Genomic DNA, 21,918 nt, shown 5'->3' on the forward strand with positions numbered 1-21,918 from the left:
CCTCTATTTTAGTATGATCGTCAGCACCTAATTAGGGTTTGTGGTAGTCCATTGTAAACGGCCCTACTTGGCGACATGCTGTACAGGGGTTCGAGACCCGCTTAAGCTAGATAGTTTCTTGTAGTGTCTGCAGCCTCGACATAATTGTGAGCTAAGGATGGGTGTTTGGAAGAGCCTATAGTCTACCTGCTGAGTCATCGTTAGCCATTGCCTGGCCCTCCCTGGTTCTAGCTTGTTGGGGAGTGTGTGAGCTAAGGATTGGTGGTTTGGGAAGCCTATACGTTTACCTGCTGAGTCATCATCAGGCATTTCCTGGCCCTCCCTGATCCTAGGTTGATGTAGAGGGGATTAGGTGCTGATCATATGTACATATGGGCTATCTTTAGAGCAGTGTCACTGTCCCTTGCTTCTCCCATTCATGGACGACCTGTAAACTGATTTCCCTTCAAAATTTTAGGCTTATTTAGTATTTGGTTCTTAACCTCTACTTTTCCTATCGAATAGAATGTGTTATGATTTCGATAACGATTTCTATAAATTTGTTTACGGGTGTGAGTGCCAGAAATGTATTGATGGATATAGCTATATGTGGTTTAATATTTCTTATTCATACTGTGGTACATGCGTATCTAACCATTACAAATTATATTGAAAAATAAAATAAGAAATTCTCAGATTCCAAAGGGGAACTTCTCACTTTCCTCAAGTATTATTTACTTTTTGCTTTTTTAACCCCTTTTCTTACCCCCTACCGAGACCTTCTATCCTTCTCTACTTTTTATTCATCACTAAAGTGAAAATTTATAATATGGTAAAGAGAATTAACCTTTATTAAAACAAATATTTACCATTAAGCGAAGTTCTTCTCACTCGGATAAGGCAAACAGCCATTCCTATGACGATAGCGACCAGCAAACAACAGATACTTAGAAAAACTATTGTTGTGATTTCCAGAGCAGTGTGTCTGGTGCTTGACGCTGGGACAGTGGATGAGACAATGCTTCTTTGAGTTGTTGTTGACCCAACAGGAAATTCCGTTGCAGAGGGAACTGGTGCTGGAAGATCTGCAATAGAGTTTGGTTAGATTAGCTTAGCTTAAACAACAACCAAAAATTCAGCAGTTTCTAGTCCACAATAGAACAAAGGCCAGATTTCATCATCACGCTGGCCAGTGCGAATTGATGTTGGCGGTAGATTTTCGTCTGATCGCTCACATTAAACCAACCTAGTATTGGTGGCCTTGACTAGTACTGCTTTGCTGATCTTAAATATACTCAAACACTTTCACCCCGTCAAGGAATCCCCACTAGTTAAACTAGTACAGCTTTGCTGACCTTAGATACACTCAAACGCTTTCACCCTGTCAAGGTATCCCCACTGATTAAACAGCATAGCTCAAATGAAATCGCAGAGCCAAGGAGATGGATGTTACTAAGAAAGTGAGCTGAGAAAGAAGATGGAAAACACGAGTTATTAGGATGGGACAGAGGCATTTGCTCTGTTGTTAGTCCAAATGACCATACTTGACTCGACTTTACTTTAAGAGCTGTTTTCCTGGTTCTGTCACACATGGAAACCCTCTGCACTACAGGAACTACAAGATCTGTCTGGTGTATACATTCTTAGGTATTTTGAGTATCACACAGCTTAGAAATAAAACTGAAATGATTTTTTAATTAACATTGTGAATATATTAATTTCATGATACAGTATTAGAAATATATAGAATTCGAAGACTTTCCAAAAGAGAATATAAAAGGAAATGGACTCACCACATTGGTATATGTTGGCACAAAATCTCCAGTAGGTCTTTTTGGTGCTCGTGATTCTAATTCTTAAATCATATGACCAATCTAACTCATATCTTCTGTTGCCTGGATTAATTTCCACATCCTTGGAAAGAAAGACTTTGAAAATACATTGCATTGAAAATTTTCCACAACATTAGATATATCTGTCATATTAAGCTAACAATCATTCGCCTGTTAGAAAGATCAGTTTTAAACCAATTTTATTATAGTTTTACTTATCAGTTAATGACACAGAAGCAGAAAATACCTTAATGGTGTAACTAACAGCAGGGTTCAGAAATGGTTTTTTCCTTTGATTGTTTGGTAGCTCAAAAGTTAGTACGAATATTTATTTGGAATATGAAAGAACAATTTAGAAAGAATTTTATTACCTTATAAACTTCGTTCTGAAAGATTATGATTTGAAGGCTTGTATCTATTTATTTAAGTTTGTATGTTTGTTCGTTTGTGATTCTCATAACTCAAAAACTATATGACCGAATCTCATAAAATTTGGTGGGATGATTGGCCATGATCCAACGACAATTTAATTATATTTTGGAAGTTATTGGGTCAAAGTTCAAGGCCATGTAAAGGTCAAAAACATCTTTTTGCCATATCGTGATCAATTTTTATCCAATTTGCATGAAACTAGTGCCAAAATGTGCATGGGGCATTGGCCTGCTAGGGAATTGTCACTGTCCCTTGCCTCTGCCATTCATAAAGGACTCTTAATTTACCCTGGAAAGGTATGATGGGTCGTATGCGACCCCTACGGCATTTTCAGAACCTGTTTTTTCCCCATAAATCATCAGCTGTCTCGAATATGGAAGTGATCGACCTGCAAGGGATTACTAGTCTACATGCCATTGTTTGCTTTAGGACTGATTTTCGTCTAACTTCCCTCCTTCCCCGTTTTTTTACCCCCCCCCCCAGGGTCGACCTCGACCCTGACATACCTTTATAGGGGTAAGTGATCAAACAGCAAAGTTATTACATAATTATAAATTGTCGAACAGTGTTGATACTTGTTTGGTTCTTTATAGTTGGAAAGTGTGGGTGGATGGTGTGTCTACCACTTGCATGACATTGGTTTTGGCTTAGATGCCATATATTGCCATGAGGTCCATTTTCCCTCAAATGCTAATTTCTGATTTTTTTTTATTTTTTGTAAATTTGATTTTTTTCTATTTATTTTGAATTTATCTTCAATAATGGCCAGCAGGCAGTATTCCCTCGGCATGGATGTCATCAACACACTTCTAATGGAGTTAAAAAGATATGTTGATGATAATATGGAGTTTGCAACCCCATTCTTCATTTCAAGTGGTAGATTGGGCTGTAAGAGTTGTTGCGGTCTGCGGCCATTTTGTTGACATACACGAAAGGTAAGTTGGCATATCTCTATATATTCTTGTTCTGTATAGAATTCGTGATATTTTGGTATATTTTAATGCATAATTATCATATTTTATAGGAGATACAATGATTTTCATAAGAAATTTACATTGTGAAACTAGGCCGTCAAAAAATGACCTTTAGATTTCGCCTCTGATATAACAGTAAATTACATCTTAGTGCACATTTTATTATGTATTTCTGTTCTAGGATAATATGAGTTTATTCTATAAAAAAAATTAGCCTCTTCCTATTTCATTTGGGTACCCAAAAAAATTCATGAAATTTGGACAAATTATTTTGACCAAAAAAAGTTACCCTCATTTCAGATCTTGACTTCTATGGGTCCAACTAATATCCAGCAATTACACGCTGTTGCTTTGTCATCTAAGAAGGTGTCCCTAAAGGGATTTATGTGTATATGTATATTTCTATTTTTTGTGAATATTTACGTCGTCTTTTTTTTGTATACTCAAATTTTTAATATATTTCCAATAAATAGTTATTTTGTAGATGGGTATCATTTATATTTTCAGTAGTTTTTAGCATTATTTGAAGTATTTTTAGCAAGTCAAACAATACAGATTGATGCATAACTAAATTTTTCCTGAATTTTTTTTGGAGTCGGGGTCGCGCACGACCGAGTATACCCTTAAAGGGGTGTCCGAGTAGCGTACCTATCCAGGTTTAAACCGTTAAGAGACTCTTTGTGACAGTGATTTTCTAATGAACTAAGTCTTTTGTATTCAGAGATAACTTGAAAATTTTTGTTTTTGATTCAAAATGAAACAATTATTTAACTTTGAAAGCTAAAGAAAGTGTTCACAAAAGAATTTTTTTTTTTTTTAAAGTAATCACCAATAAATTACTGATTTTTTTTTCTTATTTCCTGATTGCATCATTAAGGTTTTGTGAGGTCGAAGAATTTATTGAGTGATCGAAGACTTTTGATACTTACCTCACTACTTCTATGAATTTCGAAGAAATTCCATGTATTTGATTCGCTTGAATTGTATATATATTCAAATAGTCGCTGAGGATTGTATTGTAAAATCACAAATCCTTCGAAGATGATTTCGTTGTTTATATCGCTGGTGCAGGAAGCTAGAAAAGTGTAGGAAGAATCGGTACCTGGGAAGTTAACTGAATTATTCGCATCAGAGATGAAGAACTTGTCATCTGGAAGAGAGAATGAGTTTGGATATTGTAAAAGAATGCTTAAAGAAAACCGTGTTATACGATATGCTGTAATTTTAACTTGAATTTTAAAAAAGTTCCTCATTACTCTGTTAGAAGCTAGTGAAAATAACTAGTCTTTAGGAAGTAATAAATTGTGTATCTAGTGAAGGTTTTAAGATAGGATATCGCCATTCCAAACATCAATAGGTTAATTTGGTTCATGTAGTAAAAGGTAGCAACAATTTAGAAGTCTGAAGACAACGGCTGAAGTATAAACATCGAATCATCATCATCATCATCCTACCCCTATTGAGTCAAAGAGCCTTGGTTAGATTTCACCAGTCGTCTCTATTATTATTATTATTACTTGCTAAGCCACAACCCGAGTTGAAAAAGCAGGACGCTATAAGCCCAGGGGGCCCCAACAGGGAAAACAGCCCAGTGAGGAAAGGAAACAAGGAAAAAGAAAATATTTTAAGAAGAGTAACAACATTAAAATAACAAGAGGAAGAAAAATGTATAGTATAGTGTGCCAGAATATACCCTCAAGCAAAAGAACTTGACTCCAAGACATTGGAATACCATAGTACAGAGGCAGTGGCACTACCCACGACTAGAGAACAGTGGTTTGATTTTGGAGTGTCCTCCCCCTAGAAGAGCTGCTTTCCATAGCGAAAGTGTCTCTTTTAACCTTAAAGCGAAGTGATTCTTACCTGCTTGAGCAGACGCAAAGGCCAGAATCAGTGCAAAAGGGAAGAACAGTAGTTTCACCATAGTTGGTCGTTGGAATCCTGTCAAGAAATTGATCCCAGTTGGTCAAACTCACTTCTGAGTTCTCTGGAGAAATGAATTTGTGGTTCCCCTTTGGCTCGTCACTGGAAAAGTTTCACTTGATTTTTCTTTTCACTTAATCACTGCTGAAGAAGAGGCTTTGTCTTGTTGCGTCTCTGTAGACTAGTAAAGAACTAATGGCGTCCTGGGATCAGAAAAAAATTTAAGTATTATTCACATTTCCTACCGGATTTCCAAACTGACTAAACGTCTTCGTTTTAGCAACGGAAATGCAACCAAAGACACTCCAGTAGGCTTGATATGTGTTAGTTAGTAGTCAATGAAAAGATTTATTACTTAATACAACCAATTCACTATAATATAAAAAGATAATTCATTATCAAGTGCTTTTAAACTAAACCACTCCCGGTTTCATTCACTGCTAATCTGTTTGTTACTTTGCGGATGAAATGACGTCTTGCAGTCGACAATTGACATTTCAAAAAAGGATATCCTCTCTCTCTCTCTCTCTTTCTCTCTCTCTCTCTCTCTCTCTCTGCTTCTCTTAGTCATCCTTATCTGTCATCTATATTTCCTCCAGCAACGATTGTCCAATTTTACTTGGGTTTAGTTCATTTCATTTGGTTTTTCATCTGATTGCCGGTTGGTCAAAACAGTCTAATGTTTATCCTTATATTTTATCGATCATAGGTTCGAGTCCCTGGCCGGGCTGGGCTAGTTATCATTAAAAGGGAATTTCCTTGTGCGTCTAAGATCCCATGTAAGAGGGAATTGGATATTGAATGGTATTTATGGCTAATTTTGTAAAAAATTGTAAACCTTGAGTGTTAGTGACATATATATATATATATATATATATATATATATATATATATATATATATATATATATATATATATATATATACAGTATATATATATATATATATATATATATATATATATATATATATATATATATATATATATATACAGTATATATATATATATATATATATATATATATATATATATATATATATATATATATATATACAGTATATATATATATATATATATATATATACATATATATATATATATATATATATATATATATATATATATATATATATATACAGTATATATATATATACAGTATATATATATATATACAGTATATATATATACAGTATATATATATATATATATATATATATATATATATATATATATATATATATATATATATATATATATATATATATATATATATATATATACAGTATATATATATACAGTATATATATATATATATACAGTATATATATATACAGTATATATATATATATATATATATATATATATATATATATATATATATATATATATATATATATATATATATATATATATTATTATGATTATTATTATTATTACTTGCCAAGCTACAACCCTAGTTGGAAAAGCAAGATGCTATAAGGCTATAAGCCCAAGGGCTTCATTAGAAAAAAATAGCCCAGTGAGGAGAGGAAATAAGGATATAAATAAATGATGAGAATAAATTAACAATAAATCATTCTAAAAACAGTAACAACGCCAAAACAGATATGTCGTATATAAACTATTAACAACGTCAAAAACAGATATGTCGTATATAAACTATTAACAACGTCAAAACAGATATGTCCTATATAAACTATTAACAACGTCAAAAACAGATATGTCATATAAACAATAAAAAAGACTTATGTCAGCCTGGTGTGACGGAGCCGAGAGAGGGTTGTGAACTCAAAGGCAGGATGCAATAGACTGAGTTATATATTAAGGAACACTCTTCTTTATATACAAAACCTCAAGGCAACAGGCCATAACATGTTCGAGAGATAGACAATGTTCAGAGCAAAACAGCAGACATGAATTTTCATGTTCGTTTGAGTGCGAGGGAAGAGCGAAGATACAAGCATATTATATACAAAAGGAATTATGTACAATTGTGTGACACACGTTTGGTACATGGCTCCCCCTCTAAAAATGACATACTGAACATGTTAAATAGGTGCCCTGAATCTGGAGAGGTAGTAGTAAAAACTGCGCCGATTAGCGACAGTGAGTGGCTGTAGAAGTCGTTGGTTGGGGTGTTAGCGAGTGGTGGATTATGGTTGGCTGTGTTGCCGCTCCGGCTTGTCACGGGGTAGGCGAGTGTGTCCTACAGCATTCATAGGTGTGTGTGTCCTACGGTATTCATAGGCGTGTCCTACGGCATTCATAGGCGAGTGTGTCCTACGGCATTCCTAGGCGTGTGTCCTACGGCATTCATAGGCCTACGGCATTCATAGGCCTACGGCATTCATAGGCGTGTCCTACGGCATTCACGTCAGCTTCGGTTGAAGTAGAATAGGTGTCCTCTTCGTCACGAGTGGAGGCGTTGATGGAGGTTTGAAAGTCATGAAGTGGGTTCACATCAGGAGGAGAGCCGTCTGCGGCAGGTTGCAGGCGAGTGATACTGGTCATTTTCCCGAGGGTGAGCGAAGCCCTTTGGTCCCTCAACGGTTGTTAAGAGAGCTGAAAAGGCGTTGCTATACGGGCGGCTGGCGACGGCGAGTACTGCTGCAGAAGGTATGCGTTGACGGCGTCATAGTAACGGTGAGAGGTGTAGGGGGGATGGGGAGGCGGGAGGAGCGAGTCACTCCGGGGTCACCAATGTGACGAAGCAGGGAGAAGGGTTGTGAACTCAAAGGCAGGATGCAATAGACTGAGTTATATATTAAGGAACACTCTTCTTTATATACAAAACCTCAAGGCAACAGGCCATAACATGTTCGAGAGACAGACAATGTTCAGAGCAAAACAGCAGACATGAATTTTCATGTTCGTTTGAGTGCGAGGGAAGAGCGAAGATACAAGCATATTATATACAAAAGGAATTATGTACAATTGTGTGACACACGGTTGGTACACTGGTCAACAAAAGCATTGGCTCCAACTTTGAACTTTTGAAGTTCTACTGATTCAACTACCCGATTAGGAAGATCATTCCACAACTTGGTAAAAGCTGGAATAAATCTTCTAGAATACTGTGTAGTATTGAGCCTCATGATGGAGAAGGCCTGGCTATTAGAATTAACTGCCTGCCTAGTATTGTGAACAGGGTAAAATTGTCCAGGGAGATCTGAATGTAAAGGATGGTCAGAGTTATGAAAAATCTTATGCAACATGCATAATGAACTAATTTAACGACGGTGCCAAAGATTAATATCTAGATCAGGAATAAGACATTTAATAGAGCGTAAGTTTCTGTCCAACAAATTAAGATGAGAATCAGCAGCTGAAGACCAGACAGGAGAACAATACTCAAAACAATGTGGAATGAAAGAATTAAAACACTTCTTCAGAATAGATTGATCACCGAAAATCTTGAAAGACTTTCTCAATAAGCCTATTTTTTGTGAAATTGAAGAAGACACAGACCTTATATGTTTCACAAAAGTAAATTTACTGTCGAGAATCACACCTAAAATTTTAAAAGTCATACAAATTTAAAGAAACATCAATACTGAGATCTGGATGTTGAGGAGCCAGTGTCCTTGACCTACTTACAATCATAATTTTGAGTTTTGTTAGGATTCAACTTCATACCTCATAATTTGCACCATGCACTAATTTTAGCTATCTCTATTTGTCACAAATACTATTCACTAATTAATATATTTAAACATAAGCTATGCAATAGCACTTGAAGGTTCTTTTAGTCTTTCAAATGTTGTAGACAAAGTGGTGATAAACAAGTATATGAGTTTTTTAAAGTTTTAATTATAACATTAACAAAAAGAATACATAACATTTAATTGATAATAAAAGTGAATAATATGTAATAATAGTCACGTGGTTATAATAAATGTCAAACAAATATCAAAGAGCGGTGTTCATTTCATCAATAATAATGTACGTAACAAATATAAATGATTGCTATCTGATTTTACATTTGATATACATATATAAGCAATAGGTATCTTATTTAATAATAACCAAATACAGTGAAAAGATTAAGAGTACACTCACGAATACCGCCGTGCGGTCGGTCACTTATCCCTTGTGCATAAGAACACAACCCTCAAACATGCTTTCATGTCTTCGACAGGCCAATAAACAAACTCTCTCTCAATCATAGCGACCAGTGCACATTTTACAATTACCGTAACATTTACCATTAAACACCAAGTACTAATACTTCGCTGACGGTAAAAAACCAACACTGACGAAGAGCACTTTCAAGTAGGGCTGATATATAAAATCCTAGGTGTCAGGGAACTCGACCTCTTCCGCACAACAGCACCACGAATGCACTCCCGAGTTATTTCTGGTGATCCCCATTTCACCTCTGAAGAGAGAGAAACAGTAACTAAACAACTGTCCAAAACAAGATGTCACAACCAATCTTCACTACGGTAACAAGAATTCGTTGGTAATAGCAGTTGGGTCTTTAACTCGGCTTTAACTCTGAAATCCCTATATACATACAAACATTACTTACTATGATTTAAATATAGTAATAACCTAAATAATAAACAAATATATAAAAGTACACGGTGACACTATTAAGGGATTCACCAACCCCAGATCTACATTCTGGGGATGGAATTGATGCAAAGAGAGTAGCATCATCTGCATGTGCAGCAAGCTTGTTTTGTAGGCCAAACCCCATGTCATGTGTATATAGTATGAAAAGTAAAGGGCCAAGAACACTACCATGTGGAACACCGGATATCACATTCCTATACTCACTATGGTGGCCATCAACAACAACTCTTTGAGATCTATTACTTAAAAAATCAATAATAATGCTAAGAAACGACCCACCCATTCTCAACTGTTTGAGTTTGAAAACAAGGGCCTCATGATTAACACGATCAAAGGCAGCACTAAAATCAAGGCCAATCATACGAACTTCCTGACCACAATCAAGGAATTTCTGTACAGCATTGGAGATTGTATGTTATATATGGTATATATATATATATATATATATATATATATATATATATATATATATATATATATATATATATATATATATACACACACACACACACACAAACACACATATATATATATATATATATATATATATATATATATATATATATATATATATATATATATATATATATATATATATATATATATTCTCTTATACACTTGATCTAAGGAGTAAGTGCATATCATTTATGTTTCAGTGTCTGACCCGAATATATTTCTTGCCAGGTAGTAGGTTGGCCAGGGCACCAGCCATTCGTTGAGATACTACCGCTAGAGAGTTATTGGGTAATTAGACTGGCCAGACAGTACTACATTGGATTCTTCTCTCTGGTTATGGCTCATTTTCCCTTTGCCTATACATACACTGAGTAGTCTGGCTTATTCTTTACATATTCTCCTCTGTCCTCATACACCTGACAACACCGAGATTACCCAACAATTCATTCTCGCTTAAGGGGTTAACTACTGCACTGTAATTGTTCAGTGTCTACTTTCCTCTTGGTAAGGGTAGAAGAGATTCTTTAGCTATGGTAAGCAGCTCTTCTAGGAGAAGGACACTCCAAAATCAAACCATTATTCTCTGGTCTTGGATAGTACCATAGCCTCTGGACCATGGTCTTTCACTGTCTTGGGGTAGAGTTCTCTTTCTTGAGGGTACACTTGGGAACACTATTCTATCATATTTTTCTTCCTCTTGTTTTGTTAAAGTTTTTATAGTTTATATGTGAAAGATTTGTGTGGATGTTGCTTTTCTTAAATTATTTTATTTTAGTTGTTAATTACTTGTAGTTTCCTTATTTCCCTTCTTCACTAGGCTACTTTCTTTGTTGAAGCCCTCAGGCTTATAGACTTATAGCATTTTGCTTTTCCATTTAGGGTTGTAGCATAGAAAGTAATAATAATAATAATAATAATAATAATAATAATAATAATAATAATAATAATAATAATAATAAAAATTCGCATGGATATACATGGAATTCACAAGTGATAATAATAATGCTCTTTTGAATATTCTTTATTTTTTTTTTTGTCCTGAAAGACTCATTTAAAAACAGTTATAATTACACAAAGACATTTCCTAATACTCATGAAAACTCCAAGGTCTTTGAGAACATTTTTATTTGCCAGATATGAAAGTAAAAGCCTCATTAGATCCACTATGTGGCTTCAAATAAGGTTGTCTCTCCTTATTAATGCATAAATGAAGATTAATTGGAAGCTTAAGTAAATTATGAAGCAAGTATAAGTCTGTTCATTGGCGTAGCTAAGAGTGGGGGACCTTTTTGAAAAGGCCCCCCATTGGCCTCCAAGAGAGGGGTCCCTCCAAAGCAGGGCCAGAAAAGAGAAGAATGAAAGTATACAATTAGAATTACTATTCAGTAAGGGGGAGAAGGTTCTCTTTACTTAGTCAGCCCCCAAAGGACCCGAAATTTCTTGCTACGCCACTATGCAACGAAAATGTAAATACAGAAATTGATTATGCATACATTAGAATAAGGTTTGTAAGGTTAAAGAAATAATTAAATAAAGATGCTTACAATGAAATGAAAACCATACAGGGTTTTGAGACTTAGAAAAGGCCACATACATACCATTTTCTTTTCAGATTAAGACCAGTTATTCTAAGCTCTGGTCTCATTTTCAACATAAGGAAATGTTGTTTGGCTAAAAGTAAAGATATTTTATACAGAAAGAGCCTGTGGCAGAGATTTTACAGTGAACCCTCAATATTTCTACAATTCACCACATCTGAGTTGTCGGATCTCGATCATCATCTCTTTGAATCAGTGTAAACTTAATACATCTTTTCAATTACCAAATAGATTTGTTATATTCTATTTACCTCCAAGAGAACAGCAGGGAATTTTTTAGCGCTTCACTTTCCAACTAAATCATCATGATCTTTTGCCTGGTGGAATTGACTTAGAAAAAAAAAAAGTAAAAATTTCTCCATTGTAAGTCAGATTCTAAGTTAGATTCTTGTTGGGAATTTTATTCATATTATCTGTACTCTTTTTTCACTGTTCGTGTTCCTTCTTCACTGTTCCTTCTTCCTGTGTTCATGGCATCCATGAAAAACATCAAGAAGGCAGAAGATCACCCTGCATTACCCCATCCTCATGCCTGTCTCGGAATCACTACTCCATAGAGGACGTTTTCGATTTCATGGTTCTGTTGTGCTCTGGAAACATTGGCTGGCAGCTGGACATCATCGTAAATAGCCTCTGTGTTCATGTTCTATCCAGGCTCTGGAACAAAATTATTATTGTTATTATTACTTGCTAAGCTACAAGCCTAGTTGGAAAGGCAGGATGATATAGGCTCAGGGGGCTCCAACAGGGAAAATGGCCCAGCGAGGAATGGAAACAAGGAAAAATAAAATATTTTGATAAGAGTAACAACATTAGAATAAATATCTCCTATATAAACTATAAAAACTTGAACAAAACAAGAGGAAGAGAAAAAAGAGAGAATCGTGTACCAGATTGTACCCTAGAGCAAGAGAACTACTAACCAGAGACAGTGGAAGACTATGGTCCAGAGGCTATGGCACTACCCAAGACTAGAGATCAATGGTTTGATTTTGGAGTGTCCTTCTCCTAGAAGAGTTGCTTACCATAGCTAAAGAATATCTTCTACCCTTCCCAAGAGGAAAGTAGCCACTGAACAATATCTGTGCAGTAGTTAACCCCTTGGTTGAGAAAATTATATTGGTAATCTCAGTGTCCTCAGTGGAGTATGAGGACAGAGAAGAATAAGTAAAGAATATACCAGACTATTCGGTGTGTATATGTAGGCAAAGGGAAAGTGAACCTTAACCAAAGAGAAGGATCCAATGTAGTACTGTTTTGCCAGTCAAAAGACTCCATAACTCTCTAACGGTAGTATCTCAACAGGTGACTGGTGTACTTGTTCAGTGGCTACTTTTCACTCCGTAAAGGTAGAAGAAACTCTCCAGCTAAGGTAAGCAGCTCTTCAAGGAGAAGGACACTCCAAAATATAACCATTGTTCTCTAGTCTTGTGTAGGGCCATTGTCTCCATACCATGGTCTTCCACTTGCTTGGGTTAGAGTTCTCTTACTTGAGGGTACACTCAAGCACAGAATTTTAGAACGGATAATCGGTGGTTCCTAAAACAGGCAATGATGTTAGTACAAAGAATACCTTTTCTTAGTTAACTCGTTGTACATTTCTGTAATAGAACCCTCTTCATCTTAGGGTAGAGAAGCATATAACTAGTTTTACTTGAACTAGAAATTGAGCCAATGTTAGCAGTTTATGTAATGTTAATCAGAAACTCCCTAAAAAAAGTATACTCTTGGATTTATGTGGACAACATTCATATGGATTTTTCTCCTATTTCCAGCCCGTGTTAAATGGCATCTCCCTATAATAATGAGTGTCTGAATATATATATATATATATATATATATATATATATATATATATATATATATATATATATACATATATATATATATATATATATATATATATATATATATATATATATATATATATATATATATATATATATATATATATATCACTGTAATCGTAGTACCCTTGTGGGAGGTTGTACCCTGGAAAATACACTCGGAAACCACACTCTCCCACAAATTGTCGAACTCGCGGGTTGTAGTTAGGAAAGGGGGAGGGGGTGTGAAGGATTGAATCTGTGTGCATATGTGCTCATCTATCTAACACTTTAGACATTATTTTCGATGCCCCGGGTATACTAGTTATATATATATATAAATATATATATTTATGTATATATATACATACATATAAATATATTTATGTATATATATACATACATATATATATATATATATATATATATACAGTATATATATATATATATATATATATATATATATATACTGTATATATATATATATATATATATATATATATATATATATATATATATATATATATATATATATATATATATATATATGTATACATATACTGTATATTCAAATAAGCCTCAAAAACCTTCTAATGTTGAAAGAACAATTCCACGGGGCCCCAGACCCTATAGGGAGATTCTTTTTAGTATTAGTACTGCCTTGTGATGTCATGAGAGAGTGAATATGATATTATAAGGTAATTATGGCTTGGTTATTTGAATAAATGAAAATCCTGAGTTAGTAAAAAAATGATCATATATTTATATATATATATATATATATGTGTGTGTATATCAGATTACTCAAGTGCCATATGTGGATGAGATCATAGTGAGTGGTAAATGGAGAAGTTTTAGGTTGCTCTTTGCACTCCCCAAGAGAGATTAGTTCATCAAACTTTCAACTGGGCTCCATAAGGCACTAGAAGAGTTTCAAGGCCCAGACCTACTTGGCTGAGGACTATGAAGCTTGAAGTATGAGATGATGACTGGAGAAGTATTGATTTAAAAGCTCAACATAGAGACGACTGGCGAATTCTAACCGAGGCCCTTTGCGTCAATAGGCCTAGGAGAGGATGATGATGATATATATCATCATGAGCCGTTACTTGTCCACTTCAGAACAAAGGCTTCACACATGGAACTCCACTTCCGACTGTTTATTGTTTTTCTATGCCAGTCTATACGCGCAAATTTTCTTAGTTTGTCAATCCATCGTCTTCTTTTCCCTCCCTTGCTTCTTTTCGCATTTTCTATGGACCCATTCTCTTATTCCTAACGTCTTATCTATTATCTGTCATTCTTATTATATGTCCCGCCCATGTCCATTTTTTCCTTACACATTGTTAGAATATCCTCTACTTTAGTTTGCTCTCGTATCCATCGTTTTGTTTTTATTTAAAGGTTGCTCATGAATTGCAAAGGCGAGGAACAGCAATAATGTCCTATTGACTGATCATATATACGTATGATCAATGCCTGAGTTAGGACCAGGGAGGGCCAGGCAATGGCTGTTGATGACTCAGCAGGTAGACCTATAGACTCTCCCGATACCCGGCTCACAAGGATGGTGAGATTGCAGACACTACTAGAAACTATCGAGTTTGTGCGAGTCCCAAACCATGGTCCAACATATCGCCAGACAGGGACGTTTCCAATAGTCTACCAAAACCCTCATAAGTTTCATTTTAGGAAACAGATATCTATTCTGTCAGCTACAGCATCCAAGACGGAATACTTGTCTTTTTCCATCACAGGGTTAAAGGTTTCAGAGTACCTGAGACAGATTATGGGACCATTAGAGAAACCCCTTTTTCAATAACAACATAACTTGATTTTAACGTGTAAATATGCAAAATGTTGTGCCTGATTTGAATCCTTAATATTTTGGGTACGAAATCAGGCAGTAATTTTGGCAGTAACTAATTTTTAAAAAATCAGGTTTCTCTCCGTATTGGGTTCTCAGCCACCGCTTGTGCCGTCAAATAAAAGGTGTAGTTGTTCCGATTGCGCTGCTTGTAAGTTTCTGTGCTTATGTGAATGACAGGAATGTTTATAGGGCTATATCTATTGGCTGTATTATCACTTATCTATGTTAAAGAATGTGTATATAATATGACAGAATTGTCTATAAGATAGGGTTAAACAAATCTTCAACTTCAGCAGAAGAAAATGTCCACTTGAAACGGTGATAATCGTTAGTGTTAAAGAGAATAAGTGTTATTCACAGCAAATATTTACCATTAAGTGGAGCTCTTCTCCCTCGGATGATGTAAACAGCCATTCCTATCACGATAGCGACCGACACACAACAGATGCTTAGTGAAACTATTGTTGTGAAGTTCAGAGCAGTCTCTCTGGTGCTTGGCGTTGGGACAGTGGATGAGACAATGCTGCTTTGAGTCGTGGATGAGACAATGCTGCTTTGAGTTGTTGTTGACCCAACAGGAAATTCCGTTGCAGGGGAAACTAGTGCTGGAAGAACTGCAATAAAGTTTGGTTAGATTAGCTTAGCCTAAACAACAACCAAAAATTCAGCAGTTTCTAGTCCAAAGCGGGACAAAGGCCACATTTCATCACCACGCTGGCCAGTGCGGATTGGTTCTGGCGGTAGATTTTCGTCTGATCGCTCACATTAAACCAACCTAGTATTAGTGGCCTTGACTAGTACTGCTTTGCTGATCTTAAATATACTCAAACACTTTCACCCCGTCAAGGAATCCCCACTAGTTAAACTAGTACAGCTTTGCTGACCTTAGATACACTCAAACGCTTTCACCCTGTCAAGGTATCCCCACTGATTAAACAGCATAGCTCAAATGAAATCGCAGAGCCAAGGAGATGGATGTTACTAAGAAAGTGAGCTGAGAAAGAAGATGGAAAACACGAGTTATTAGGATGGGACAGAGGCATTTGCTCTGTTGTTAGTCCAAATGACCATACTTGACTCGACTTTACTTTAAGAGCTGTTTTCCTGGTTCTGTCACACAAGGAAACCCTCTGCACTACAGGAACTACAAGATCTGTCTGGCGTATACATTCTTAGGTATTTTGAGTATCACACAGCTTAGAAATAAAACTGAAATGATTTTTTAATTAACATTGTGAATATATCAATATCATGATACAGTATTAGGAATATATAGATATTGAGGACTTTCCAAAAGATATTATAAAAGAAAATGGACTCACCACATTTGTTTGTAATAGCACAAAATCTCCAATAGGTCTTTTTGGTGCTCGTGATTCTAATTCCTAAATCACATCGCCAATCTACCTTATATCTTCTGTTGCCTGGATTAATTCCCACTTCCTTGGAAAGAAAGACTTTGAAAAGACATTGCATTGAAAATTTTCCACAACATTAGATATATCTGTCATATTAAGCTAACAATCATTCGCCTGTTAGAAAGATCAATTGTAAACCAATTTTATTATAGTTTTACTTATCAGTTAATGACACAGAAGCAGAAAATACCTTAATGATGTAACTAACAGCAATGTACAGAAATGGTTTTTTCCTTTATTTATTTGGAATATGAAAGAACAAAATTAAGAAAAATTTTTATTACCTTCTCAACTTCGTTCTGAAGGTTCATGATTTGATAGGCGTGTATCTATTTATTTAAGTTTGTATGTTGGTTCGTTTGTGATTCGCATAAATCAAAAACTATTTGACCGAATCTCATAAAATTTAGTGGGATGATTGGCCATGATCCAACGACAATTTAATCATATTTTGGAAGTTATTGGGTCAAAGTTCAAGGCCATGTAAAGGTCAAAAACATCTTTTTGCCATATCGTGATCAATTTTTATCCAATTTGCATGAAACTAGTGCCAAAATGTGCATGGGGCATTGTCCTGCTAGGGAATTGTCACTGTCCCTTGTCTCTGTCCTTCATAAAGGACTCTTAAACCGTTATTATTATTATTATTATTACTTACTAAGCTACAACCCTAGTTGGAAAAGCAGTATGCTATAAGCCCAGGGGCTCCAACAGGGAAAATAGCTCAGTGCGGAAAGGAAAAAAGGAAAATAAAATATTCTAAAAAGAGTAACAACAATAAATATCTCCTATATAAACTATAAAAACTTCAACAAAACAAGAGGAAGAGAAATAAGATAGAGTGTGCTCGAGTGTACCCTCAAGCAAGAGAACTCTAACCCAAGACAGTGAAAGGCCATGGTACAGAGGCTATGGCACTACCCAAGACTAGAGAACAGTGGTTTGATTTTGGAGTGTCCTTCTCCTAGAAGAGCTGCTTACCATAGCTAAAGAGTCTCTTCTACCCTTACCAAGAGGAAAGTGGCACTGAACAATTACAGTGCAGTAACCCCTTGGGTGATGAAGAATTGATTGGTAACCTGTGTTGTCAGGTGTATGAGGATAGAGGAGAATATGTAAAGAATATGCCAGACTATTCAGTGTGTATGTAGGCAAAGGGAAAATGAACCGTAACCAGAGAGGAGGATCCAATGTAGTACTGTCTGGCCAGTCAAAAGACCCCATAACTCTCTAGCGGTAGTATCTCAACGGGTGGCTGGTGCAAGGACAAGACCAATTGCATCGTTAAGAGATCCTTTTTGACGGTGATTTTGCAATAAACTAACTCTTCTCTATTCAAAGTTAACTTGAAAATTTTCTTCTTTGATTCAAAATGAAACAAATATTTAACTTTGAAAGCTAAAGAAAGTGTTCACAAAAGAACTGTTTTTTAAAAAGTAATCACCACTAAATTACTGATTTTTTTCCCCTTATTTCCTGGTTGCATCATTACGGTTTTGTGGGGTCAGAGAATTTATTGAGTGATCAAAGACTTTTGATACTTACCTCACTACTTCTATACATTTCGATGATATTCCATGCATTTGATTCGCTTGGATTGTATATATATTCAAATAGTCGCTGAGGATTGTATTGTATATTCACAAATCCTTCGAGGATGATTTTGTTATTTATATCGCTGGTCCAAGAAGCTAGAAAAGTATGGAAAGAATCTCCACCTGGGAAGTTGAGTGGATTATTCGCATTAGTGATGAAGAACTTGTCATCTGGAAGAGAGAATGAGTTTGGATATTGTAAAAGAATGCTTAAAGAAAACCGTGTTATAAAAAATACTGTAATCTTAACGAGAATTTTAAAAAAAGTTCCTCATTACTCTGTTAGAAGCTAGTGAAAATAACTAGTCTTTAGGAAGTAATATATTGGGAATTTAGGGAAGGTTTTAAGACAGTATATCGCCATTTCAAACATCAATAGGTTAATTTGGTTCATGTAGTAAAAAGTAGCTACTTCGTAGTGTCTCCAAGTCTCAAGACAACGACTGAAATATAAATAATTTATCATCATTATTTCGTCAGTGGTCTCTATCTTTGAGTTTTTAAATCGATACTATTCCATTCATCATCTCCTACTTCACGCCAAACATGTAGGCCTGGGTCTTTCAACTCTTCTAGTGCCTTGTGGAGCCTAGTCAAAAGTTTGGTGAACTAATCTCTCTTGGGGAGTACGAAGAGCATGCCCAAACCATCTCCATCTACCCCTCATCATGATGTAATCCACATATGGCACTCGAGTAATCTCTCTTATAGTTTCATCTAATAAAAGTTTATATATTCCTTCTAATTTTTTGTCATATGTTTAATATGATAATGAACGTTAGGCCAGCACTTTATTCCATATTTTCATGACGTCATGAAGGAATTCTTACTACTGGCTCTTAGCCCAAGTCCTTGGTGAAGGGCTGTGCATGTAGGATTCAGTCACTGGAGAGTGGGCTGCAGTGGTATTCCTCTTTGGTAGCTACATATTTTAATCTCAATTGTTCATTACTTCTCAAATAGTTCATTTATTTCCTTATTTCCTTTCCTCGCTGGGCTATTTTTCCCTGTTGGAGCTCTGGGTACTGTAGCATCCAGCTTTTCAAACTTTGGTTGTAGCTTAGCTAATAATAATAATAATAATAATAATAATAATAATAATAATAATAATAATAATAATATGCAACTGAGCTGCCTTTTTGAATGACACATGCGTTCACATTTCAAAGTCTATTGTTTGATTTGTTTAATTAGTTCATGTGATTAGTCGAATGAAAATTCATTTTAATTATTTCAATGATAATAATTTTAATGATTATAGTAATGATTTCGATAATAATAATAATTTTTAAAAATTTATGTTAATCCCCTTGAAAAGAATGGAATCGTGAGCTCCGTCGAAGAGGGGGAGACCTTGTGAGATTTTGTGAAGCTTTGCGAAAAATCCTTCATGTGTTTCAAAATTCATCTTAATTTTTTATTTTTATTTCAAAGCATTTATAGGACCCACATTTTTCTTTCTTACTAAAGTGTATCATAAATTCCATTTATTATTATTATTATTATTATTATTATTATTATTATTATTATTATCATTATTGCTTGCTAAGCTACAACCCTAGTTAGAAAAGGAAGATGCTATAAGCCCAAGGGCTCCAACAGGCAAACTAGCACAGTGAGGAAAGGAAATAAGGAAACAAATGAGCAACAAGAGACTTAAAGAAAAATAAAATAAAATATTGCAAGAACAATAACAACATTAAAATATATCTTTCATATATAAACTATAAAATCTTCAAAATAACAAGAGGAAGAAAAATATAGAGTATTGTATGTCCGAATGTACCCTGAAGCAAAAGAACTCTACCCAAAGACAGTGGAATATCATAGTACAGAGGCTATGGCACTACCCACGACTAGAGAACAGTGGTTTGATTTTGGAGTGTCCTCCCCCTAGAAGAGCTGCTTTCCATAGCGAAAGTGTCTCTTTTAACCTTAAAGCGAAGTGATTCTTACCTGCTTGAGCAGACGCAAAGGCCAGAATCAGTGCAAAAGGGAAGAACAGTAGTTTCACCATAGTTGGTCGTTGGAATCCTGTCAAGAAATTGATCCCAGTTGGTCAAACTCACTTCTGAGTTCTCTGGAGAAATGAATTTGTGGTTCCCCTTTGGCTCGTCACTGGAAAAGTTTCACTTGATTTTTCTTTTCACTTAATCACTGCTGAAGAAGAGGCTTTGTCTTGTTGCGTCCCTGTAGGCTAGTAAAGAACTAGTAAAGAACTAATGGCGTTTTGGGATCAGAAAAAAATGTAAGTATTATTCACATTTCCTACCGGATTTCCAAACTGATTAAACGTCTTCGTTTTAGCAACGGAAATGCAACCAAAGACGCTCCAGTAGGCTTGATATGTGTTAGTTAGTAGTCAATTAAAAGGTTCATTTCCTAATATAACCAATTCACTGTAATGTATAAAGATAATTCATTATCAAGTGCTTTTGAACTAAACCACACCCGGTTTCATTCACCGCTAATCTGTTTGTTACTTTATGGACGAGATGACGTCTTGCAGTTGACAATTGACATTTCAAAAAAGGATATCCTCTCTCTCTCTCTCTCTCTCTCTCTCTCTCTCTCTCTCTCTCTCTCTCTCTCTGCTTCTCTTAGTCATCCTTATCTGTCATCTATATTTCCTCCAGCAACGATTGTCCAATTTTACTTGGGTTTAGTTCATTTCATTTGGTTTTTCATCTAATTGCCGGTTGGTCAAAACAGTCTAATGTTTATCCTTATATTTTATCGATCATAGGTTCGAGTCCCTGGCAAGGCTGGGCTAGTTATCATTAAAGGGAATTTCCTTGTGCGTCTAAGACACTAAGATCCCATGTCAGAGCTAATTCGATATTGAATGGTATTTATGGCTAATTTGAAAAAAAATTGTAAACATCGAGTGCTAGTGACATATATATCAAAGCTCACCGCTTAAGAAACAGATTCAGGCAACGTTTAAGAAGCCCTTTCTGTCCAGGCTGTTTCTTGGCATCCTGTTGATCCTTTCCTTTGTTATTTCTTCTCTTTGGTTATTTGATTTCCTTTTTATGTCATAATTACTTCCGAAGAAGTTTTTGTTAATCCGAAGGCCCTTGGTATTCCAGAGTTAATTTCCAGTGTCTAGAAATAATTGAGAGAAAGAGAGAGAGAGAGAGAGAGAGAGAGAGAGAGAGAGAGAGAGAGAGAGAGAGAGAGATTATTCTCTTATACACTTGCTTTAAGGAGTAAGTGCATTTCATTTATGTTTCAGTGTCTGACCCGAATATATTTCTTGCCAGGTAGTAGGTTGGCCAGGGCACCAGCCATCCGTTGAGATATTACGGCTAGAGAGTTACTGGGTAATGAGACTGGCCACACAGTTCTACATTGGATTTTTCTCTCTGGTTGCGGCCCATTTTCCCTTTACCTACACATACACTGAGTAGTCTGGCTTATTCTTTACATAGTCT

General features: G+C 35.4%; 2 protein-coding genes across 2 annotated transcripts in view; both read right to left on the reverse strand.

Moving 5' to 3' along the window:
• Positions 1–5,476, reverse strand: part of LOC137636140 (uncharacterized) — a 6,685-nt gene extending 1,209 nt beyond the window's left edge. The window contains exons 1-4 of the mRNA XM_068368547.1: positions 5,081–5,476; positions 4,147–4,367; positions 1,773–1,893; positions 849–1,064 (exon numbers count right to left, since the gene is read on the reverse strand). Coding sequence (XP_068224648.1) covers positions 849–1,064; positions 1,773–1,893; positions 4,147–4,367; positions 5,081–5,141 — 619 coding nt within the window. The 5' untranslated portion in view covers positions 5,142–5,476. The remainder of the gene's footprint in view (positions 1–848; positions 1,065–1,772; positions 1,894–4,146; positions 4,368–5,080) is intronic.
• A 5,741-nt stretch (positions 5,477–11,217) lies between these two features.
• Positions 11,218–20,938, reverse strand: LOC137636138 (uncharacterized). The gene is made up of 5 exons (XM_068368545.1): positions 20,438–20,938; positions 18,432–18,652; positions 16,791–16,911; positions 15,840–16,082; positions 11,218–12,429 (listed from the first exon to the last, which is right to left on the reverse strand). The coding sequence occupies exons 1-5, from the start codon at positions 20,496–20,498 to the stop codon at positions 12,419–12,421; spliced, it is 657 nt and encodes a 218-aa protein (XP_068224646.1). The 5' UTR covers positions 20,499–20,938; the 3' UTR covers positions 11,218–12,418.
• Between the last annotated feature and the right edge of the window lie 980 nt (positions 20,939–21,918).

The sequence above is a fragment of the Palaemon carinicauda genome, unplaced genomic scaffold (assembly GCF_036898095.1).
Source record: "Palaemon carinicauda isolate YSFRI2023 unplaced genomic scaffold, ASM3689809v2 scaffold238, whole genome shotgun sequence".
Classification (NCBI taxonomy): Eukaryota; Metazoa; Arthropoda; class Malacostraca; order Decapoda; family Palaemonidae; genus Palaemon; species Palaemon carinicauda.